Below are 9,284 nucleotides of genomic sequence, written 5' to 3'. Positions count from 1 at the left end.
CAACATCCATGATATTGGCCATTGTGTGTTTAGCAGAGGTTGCAAATCGGTAGAGTGTTATTGCAACCCATTTCTGCCGTGCAATGGCCGTCTGCATACCTGTTTCAATTAGCTCTATCGACGCAAACACTGACGATATAGTCGAACGTAGAGCGACTTACTCGATTGCATCTTTTGAACACATTGTCGGGGAGGTGGGGAAGCATCATCTTGTAGTACCACAACGCATCCCAACCCAGGTGAAAATTTCCTGTTGGTTTTCTGTTGGTTCCAGTATTGATGGTTTATTAGCACATTCCCCGTAGTTGATGGGACCAGTAGGTGATGGGACCAGTAGGTGATGGGACCAGTAGGTATTGGAACCAGTAGGTAATGGAACCAGTAGCTGATGGAACCAGTCACTGAAACCAGTATCCGAAACCAGCAGCTACTGGTTTCAGCTCAGGGTTGCATACATGCAACAAAATTGTTACTCACCGAGATGGAGGACGCCCCCAATCAACAAGGTGGTGCCCAAACGAACTCAAATGCATGTTTCTGCCCAATTTAGCAACTTTAGGGTTACAAGCACATAACTTTTATGGCTATCCAGATGGTTGTGCCATTCGATTAGTAAGTCAGTGCTTATTGTAACTTGCACGTTCTACATTCCTGTGCCAAGTTAACAGCATGCATTGGGCGTTAAACAAACAGCCTTAGTGTTTAAGAATTTATTGTGCTTGATCGTCAAACATCTGCTTGCGCACTTTCGATTTCAGGAGATCTTGGATCTTCTCAGCCAGGATCCTGGGCAGATTTTTTTCCGTGTCAGCAGTGTTGACGTCTTTCTGCTGTCCCCAGTGCTTGAGTGTTTCTACAAACAGACGAGTCGATTTTGAGCATTAGACAACAAAAAGTAGTGATTGCGGCAACGACAACTGCCACACCATAGAGGCAGAGCTTGGGTTTGAGCACTAAAGCTCCGACATCACTGGATTAGGAATGTGCATGACTTAGTTTCACAAGCTCCACAAAACCCAAGTTGTCCTGTTCGGCAGCTGATGGCAGTTAAATTTGGTGCACAGTTTCATGTGCAACAGATTGTCAGTTGAGCATAGGAGCCTACCATGCACCCCATCAAATTTAACCCAAACTCAGAGATATCTTTCCATATTTCCAGTACAAAGTGCAACTTCTGTTCACCCTATATACCAAAATTTTGTTTTGACAACTCGCAAAGCAAACAGCATGAATTTCACTCTTTCATTTTCGTTCATGCTGCCAGGCTGTGTAAAGATGACTTCCTGCATGCGCTGTGGAAAACTATTCATGCTAGTTGTACCTGACACAACAAGAAGTTTCTCCGGTGTCAGCGGCTGCTTGGGCTGCTCCCCCAATGCTCTCTTCCTGGAGCCAACGGTCCCTGTGACGCTCCTAGATGCAAGAACGTTGCTTCCCCATATAGCGTGGGCAGCATCCTTCACCACCAAGGTAGCCTTCTTGTTCCCAAATATTTTTTTTGCACACACACCACTTATTGTTACGCCTTTCGTCAAATGGAACTGTGAAAAAGCAAAATAATGGAGGAAAATCCCTACTGTAAGGAGCAATGAAACAAAAAATGCTGCATGTTACTTCTGCTAAACATACAACAAAACTAACAAATTGTTTAACCAATGCACCTGGCACAACACAACGATGTAGCACATGAATAGTATGTACAGTCTATCACACTTGTCTATGGTGCACAAGTGGTGTGCTGCAAATCAAATGCAGTAAAATGTTATTGGTTACTCTGTTAGAGACAATGCTTTTGAGCCTGTGCGGTTCATCTAGTATATTCAACTGCACATGAATGCAAGAAGTATCAGTGAAATTGAGTATCTGCTTTAGAATTTTGCCATATTTCATCCACACAGCACTGCTCAGGTGCTCAAGACAGGTGTGATCAGCACTGTACACCTTGCTATTGCTGATAATAAAAAAGAAAAACTGTGTGCTGGTCCCAACGGTATTCATACTTCTCTCAAAAAGTACACTGAGTAAAACTGAAGACTTGAGCATGCTAAAAAAATAAAAATGGTAAACATGCTGCAAGCAAGAAGCTTTAAGAAAGCTTTCGTAATTAACTATACCACCTAGATCTATAGAGTAGCTGTGACTACCAATAGAAAAAAAAACGGTTAAGCATGAAAAGCAGCTGCAGACAGTGACATTAAATTTCGAGCAAATTACTTACAGAGCCATCTTCCATATAAATGAAATCTCCATTTGGGCCTGCAAGAAAGATATCAGGTCCTTGTCATGGCACAAAAAAAAAAAAATTATTGTCAGAATATCTGAGGTGACATCTGAGCTGACCTGGATGTGTAGTGTTCTTTTCTCCACCAACAGTGCTTGTCCTTTCCTCTGGTTCTACAGCAGTAGATGAGCACGGTGCTACGCAACATTTAGAATTATTCAAAAATGGCTTATCTTGGTGCACAACTTGCTCTAATTGAAACAAAGTTTACTGTCTATGAAACCAGAGCTGTTACTTACGGAGAACACGTTCACTGCAGGCCATGTTGTCCATAATCAACAGATCTAAAGTTACAAAGATATAGTGACAGTAACTGTCACTCCAGTTTTGAAATGCAGGGAAGTATTATAAAAGAAGCAAAGTACTCACTTCCGACGAAGCTTTCTCCTTCATCTGTCTCAGAATGTGCTGTAATAAAAATGATTCAGGTGTAAAAGTTTAGATTTCAACCCCTCAAGCCTGTTAAATCTGGATGCTTTTGTTTAAAGCTTCATGCTAGTCAGAGCGTGCCTTAGAGCATTGGCTGCTTCTAAAAGCTACGATGAGGTGCACATCTCCAAGTCAATTCACTTCGGACTTTCAAACCAAAAATCACAATGTAACATAGCGATAAACCATACCAAGGAAAAATTTTGTTCGTTCGAGGTTTTCTCGATTGGCTACTCTGTTTTACAGTTCAAACTTTACTTTCATCTATCCACCTCCACTTTCAAAGAACCAACATCATTTCATTATCATGGCACTAGCATCTTCTATATTACATACTGACTGAAGCTGCCATCTTACTGCAGAACAGCTGAACTTACACTCCAAAGTTAATTCATGCTGTGTTTGGCGGGCACTTTTTCAAAACAAATAAAAAGTGCAGCACTCTTTGAACTCGTTCGGCAAGTTCATCAAGTAAAGCCAAATCTCTATAACCTTTACTTTGCACATACTACTGAGCGAGTTGCTTAGACAAAATATGAATAAATAAATAATAAAAAAGCTGACTTCATTAAACAGGTCAAAGTATGCTATATTACTGTCCCAGTGAAATATGGAACTGATGCATTTACTCAAGAGCATAGGTGTATGCAGTTCTTATGGGGAAACAAACCTGACAACATGCCCCGACTGCAAGGCACCCGGTCTTGTTCTACTGCAACTGCATGTACACAAAAAAAGGGTGCACAAGTTTTTATGTAGCACATGAGTTGTCATGTAATCATTATACATGGAGCTTTTGTCAAGTAAATAATGCAGAGCAAAAAGCATTCTTACGCTTGAAAAGCTTGCTTTCAAGGGATCTCTGCAGGCTTGCAACCTGCTGCTTTAGAAACTGGTTGTCGTGCTGCAGCTCCTCAGCACGCAATTTCCACATGTCTCTGTCCTTCTCAAGCTCTTTAACCACCAGCGCCTTCGTTCTCGCCTTCCACACGTCTTTCTTCTTCTTCATTTGAAGAATTTCACTTTTTGGGCACAATTCATCACTATCGGAGGACCCGCTGTCCGACGGAGTGTCTGTCCCTTTCCTTGGCTGAAATTTCATCATGCAAAAAATGACTTCATGAATTCACTAGGATGGCTTGGTGGGCTAGTTGGTATTGCATCTTGAAGGCTACTGTGCACAATAGACAGGAACAACAGAAGCAACACAAGTATCGGCGCTTCACTTTGTGCTTTCTTCTGTTGTCCCTGTCTATTTATTGTGCCCTAGCTGTAGCCTTCAAGGGTCTCATGAGGGTTTTGCTTTCAGTAAAAAAAAATGCTTCTTTTATAGTACAGTGCACTAATGAAGACCATGGCACACTTACCTGTGCTCTAGGTTTACGCCCAGAGTGCGCTTTTTCCAGATTCTTTTTAAGAATTTCGTCATACATGTTTTTTTTAGCATTTGCTCTGTCGTTCTTTTGTTTCTGAAAGAAGTCGAAAGCACAATTACAGATGATGATCAATGCAAGACCAGCAAGTTTTCAGCCGTTTCAAAATGTAGGCAGCATAAATAGCAACCTTTCTTTCAGCCTTTTTTCTTTTTGTTTGGGACTCCACGAGCTCATCAGGATCATCATCTGACGTCGTTTCTTGCATAGGTATTTTTGGTATCACCAACCTCTTGGCCCGCATTTTCGCGCGGGCGTCATCTTCGCTTTCTGTAAGAAATTACGACTATAAAATTGGAACCGTAACATTTCACATACCACACATACCTGCCAGCATCAAGACTTGCGTGTTGTACAAACCAGTGTTTGTGTCATCCACGGGGTCTCGCCAGTACGCGCTGTAAACAAAGCGGTTGTCGTAGTCGCTGGTGTCTTTGGGATCAAACTTCTCGATGTCATGCACGTGAATGACGTGTAACCGTTTGTCGTGATCGTCCAGGAAACGAACAACAGCGTACATGGTAGTACTGATGATTTAACAAAGCCTTAAATGGCATCACACACACACCAATCTCTGAAAAAAATGTAGCAGTCGCGTGTCGCGCACGTGTCGTGTCCATTAAAAATAACACCATAACAACTCCTAGCGGCAAGACTGGGCAATACCAATAACTGCGTGCGGAACAAAATAAATAAATAAATACACCTATAAACAAATAAAAAATGCTTTAAATAAGCTTATAAACAGGTGTAAAAACTGTTCATGTTATAAACAATGTATAAACTTACTAAGATATAATTAAATAGATATGTGTTTTTGAAATCCGGGTTGCAATCCAACTAATTCAACGCCGTACAAGCCAATCCAAGTCGTTTGATTGTGTGAGATCATGGAGAATGTGCGAGTCCGAGCGAACTATGAGCGAACTGTCGTGATTGTGCGCGTGAACACAACGTGTGGCTTCATTACTTAGAAGGTTTTCGGTGAGTTTGCAGTGCGATATTTGCGTGGATCCGCACTGAGGGAGTATGCCTCGTAGAAAGGAATACCTAAACCCAGGCAGCGCCTCCGCCATCCCGTATTCAACGAAAACATATCTCGAAAGATCAGCCTCGAGCGTGCAACAATCACGTCGTGGACTGCAGCAGGACACAAATGTCGCTGGCGGGTCGACTGCTCCGACAGCACTTCGCGTACTGACGCAACCTCCGCAGACTGATGTTGAAGGCGACTGTGACTCTGAATCGGCACATGAAGCGGCCCCAAGTGACGAGCCGCAGCCTTCCGTTGGCGCAGAAATGACAGACGAGCCACAGGGAGATTTAGGGAGCTTCTCTAGTGACGATTTGCTGGCACTGACTGTCAATTTTGTCCTCGAATTTGGCATCCCTTGGAAGGGAGTCGAAGCACTCCAAAAGTTGATAATGCACATACTTGAACGACATGATATACCAGTTACTAAATATCTTTTCAAGAAGAGTGTCGGGGCAGAAATAAAAGCCGCCCGGTTACACTTCTACTGTGAAAACTGTATGACGCTCCTTGCCGTAACAAGTGGCGACCTTGCAGCGCGGAATGCAGTGCGGGTAACGTGCACCGTATGCGGGCAACGTAACAGTGGGCCGCAGATGCTACGCGATGGCCACTTTTTCATAACCCTGCCCATCGCAAAGTTGCTGTCTTCGTTACTTGCCGAGAATGATGCGAGCACTGCACTCCACGAAAGACTGAATTCAATAAACGAGAGTATGTCTGTCGACAAAGATGAAATGACAGACATAATAGATGGCACCTTATACAGGGCACTTAGGCGCGAATTGACATCAAAAAATGATATCACTCTCACTGTTAACAGTGATGGAAGCGCCGTGTTCAAGTCATCGAAGTTTTCTGTGTGGCCCGTTCAAGTGATGGTGAATGAACTCCCAGTGTACATGAGGCAGAAAAATGTGCTTGTGTCTGCTCTGTGGTATGGCCAGAAACATCCCGACATGACTCTCCTACTGAACGCATTTGTTGAACAAATGGACGGTTTGTCGACCAGTGGGATCACATGGAAGGCAGGCAACGAAACTGTGCATTCCAAGGTAATTTTTTTTTAATTATTAAAGCTGCTTGAACAACACGACTTCAAGACATTCTAGTTGTAAATGCTGCACTGAGCTACAATGCATAGACGAGGCTACATTGTTGTGCCAGCTAATTTCTTCCAGTCATGATGAAATCCAGGCCACTTGGGCATAATGACACCATGGAGGATGGCACACTAGTTCATCTTTGTGTGTATTCTTTTCTAGTGCGACTTTATCTCTAAATACTGTCAATTATCTAAGTGTCAAAGTGGTATTTACTGCATTGTGTTTACTGTAACTGTTACAACTTACGGAGATCATGTCCCTTTATGCAAAAGCATGAAAAGTGCTTCTTCTGAATGGATTGTTATCAATTGAAAACTGTTAATAACATCACCCGATCTTTTCCTTGTCCTCAATGTCTACTGCAATAATTGACTTGTGTCTGGCAAAGAAAACAAGCCCTCTATCCATTTCCTTTTTGTTGTACTTCATTGCAGAGGGTAGTTAGGGCTAACAGCTTCCTTTTTTGTCCTTGCTCATGCAGGTGTACTGCTTCAGCTGCAGCGCTGATGCACCAGCACGGGCAGCCATGCAGCACCTAACCCAGTTTAATGGGTATTATGGCTGTGGATGGTGCTTGCATCCAGGGGCAGCTGTGAATGGTTAGTAAAGATGTCGCATTACTGCATAACATGGAGTCAGATTTCTGACTAGATATGTTGATCAGAGTTTCTCTCTTTTTTAGCAATTTTTATGTAAACATTCACCTTGTTTAATGTATCTGGGGTTGCCATTTCTCATCTCAGAGGCAAAAATGTGCTTTATGTCGTAGCGATTCTATGTTTCCAAATTCTGGCACATAGTATGTTTTTCTAAATGTGTTCTAGAAGTAAATTCTCAGAAATATCACTGAAAACAAGTGTGCCATTTACAATCAAGCTTAGCTGTGCGAGATTTTACAAACTTCTAAATTTGTGAGGTTCTCTGTTTTTTTTTCTTACTATTGCCAAACAGGAACTGTCAAGTATCCTGTGGACACTGTTTCACCTGACAGGACAGCAGAAGGCACAAAGGAAATCATGGCCAAGGCTGCTGAAGCTGGAAGACCAGTACAGGGAGCAAAAGGCATCACGCCTTTGATTAATCTTCAGCACTTTAATATAATCTGGGGCTTTACTCCAGATTATATGCATTGTGTGCTTCTAGGTGTGGCACGGCAGATGACGGAGGACTGGCTCTCTAATGTAGGCGAGGAATATTACATTGGGGCACCACAAACTGTGGCAGTATTAGATCAACGTTTGTGCTCTATAAAGCCGCATAGCTGTATGCCACGACTTCCCCGCTCAGTTTCTCTGAGAAAGTATTGGAAAGCCTCGGAGTGGCAGCAATGGCTACTGTATTTTTCATTGCCTTGTCTGGAAGGCCTACTTCCACGGCAGTATCTTAAACATTTTGCATTGCTTGTGAAAGGTATTGCCCTTCTTCTGCAGGACACAGTGTCCCTCAGTGACATTTCTGTAAGCACAGACTGCTTGGTAAAGTTTGTTGTCGACATGCAGTTTCTCTATGGAGAAAAAAACATGACTTTCAATGTACATCAATTGTTGCACATGGCTCAGAGTGTTCTGAACCAAGGACCTCTTTGGGCACATTCATGTTTTGCTTTTGAGTCTAACATTGGCCAAATTAAGCAGCTGGTCACATCAGCAAAAGGTGCCCCACTGCAGATTGTAGAGCGCTTAATGATGGCCAGCAACTTCAGGTATCTAAAGGCTTCAGCTAGCCCTTGCACTCTGAAGTTTTTGACAAAAGCTGGCCCATCAAATAGTAAAGGTGGTTTACTGCTCAGCAAACCCCGAGCTGTGTCTGACCAGCTGCTTCACCTTGTGCAGGACCATGTTGGCAACATCGTTAGGGGCCGTGTCATGGAACATGACCGAGTGATTGTATCACCGGGTGTTCGGTTTCACAGTGAGCAGTACTCAAGGCCGAACAAAAGTGACAGCACTGTATTGCAAATATATTTGGGAACGTGCTTGAAGTTGAAGCACATTGTTTCTATTAGGGATTCGTCAGGAAATGTAAGGATTTTTGCACTGTCAAACAAATTCTTGTCACGTCGTGCATTTGGCACTGAGCACATAATGAAATCAGAGGATGCGAATTCCCAACAGCTAGTGGAGCTGTCTGCCAGTGTTGTCCCTTGCAACTATGTAGAGGTCAATAGAAAGTGTTTTTTTCAGAGAATTTCTTTGAAAATGCTCTCTGGTGGTTGTTAAAGGGACGCTTAAGAGCAACATTGAATTAGTTTCATCATTCTATAAAAAGGTCTCATCATATAAAAATCGCACCAATACCTTCTTATACCTACTTTTTGTACTTTTTGTCAGAAACACTTCACATCTGTAAAATTAGTTTTTTTTGTTCCTTGTGTGTTGTGGCTTTATTAATAATTCACTGCTCAAGCCACCTTCTAAATTACAATGATATGAGTAGAAACCTCAGATGTGTACACCGCATTGTCATTGCATGTCAAGCTGTTAAATGAATGGGCTGTTAAAAAGAACCTCCACATGTCAGTGAACTGCAGGTGTAGATGTTTGTGGATTGTGCAGTGAAACAGTTGTTTTTAGAGGAAGTGAGAAATGCCATTTTCAATTGATTTAGCTATTGCCAATTTGTGCAAATTCATGCTGTATACTGTCGAGTGCCTCTTGAATTACTAATAAACTTCATGATTGTGAGTATTGACAATTCTCATTGTTTAAGCCCAGCTTTAGCCCTGTCTCTGGGTGTAAACATTTTGTATTATAAAAAAAAGAAGAGAAAGTGTGCGCTGTTGTACAGTACAAGGTTTAATGTGCACTGGGTTGGTCAAATGTTCCCAGGCAGTGCTGTCATAAGATTACAAGCGTAGCAGCCTGGGAACGTTTGAGCACCCCTTTATATTTGAACACACCTTGTGTGTTCAGGGTGCATGCAACTCTTCAAAATTCCTCCCTTTTTTCTCTGTATCCTTTGTACATGTATGTTTCCAAATTAAATAACAATAAAACCATTGA

At 42.3% G+C, this 9,284-nt stretch overlaps 1 protein-coding gene and 1 pseudogene across 1 annotated transcript; one reads left to right on the top strand and one right to left on the bottom strand.

The window, feature by feature from the left end:
* Positions 1 to 695: 695 nt before the first annotated feature.
* LOC142793924 (BEN domain-containing protein 5-like) lies at positions 696 to 4,663 on the bottom strand. The gene is made up of 11 exons (XM_075885824.1): positions 4,471 to 4,663; positions 4,274 to 4,413; positions 4,078 to 4,179; positions 3,545 to 3,800; positions 3,381 to 3,428; positions 2,651 to 2,689; positions 2,521 to 2,565; positions 2,341 to 2,418; positions 2,219 to 2,256; positions 1,322 to 1,541; positions 696 to 853 (listed from the first exon to the last, which is right to left on the bottom strand). The coding sequence occupies exons 1-11, from the start codon at positions 4,661 to 4,663 to the stop codon at positions 711 to 713; spliced, it is 1,302 nt and encodes a 433-aa protein (XP_075741939.1). The 3' UTR covers positions 696 to 710.
* Positions 4,664 to 5,172: 509 nt separating this feature from the next.
* Positions 5,173 to 7,689, top strand: LOC142793923 (uncharacterized; annotated as a pseudogene).
* The last annotated feature ends 1,595 nt before the right edge of the window (positions 7,690 to 9,284 follow it).

The sequence above is a fragment of the Rhipicephalus microplus genome, unplaced genomic scaffold, assembly GCF_043290135.1.
Source record: "Rhipicephalus microplus isolate Deutch F79 unplaced genomic scaffold, USDA_Rmic scaffold_346, whole genome shotgun sequence".
Taxonomy (NCBI): Eukaryota; Metazoa; Arthropoda; class Arachnida; order Ixodida; family Ixodidae; genus Rhipicephalus; species Rhipicephalus microplus.
Note: the sequence above shows the minus strand (reverse complement) of the source record. Positions and strands in the feature narration are given on the sequence as shown.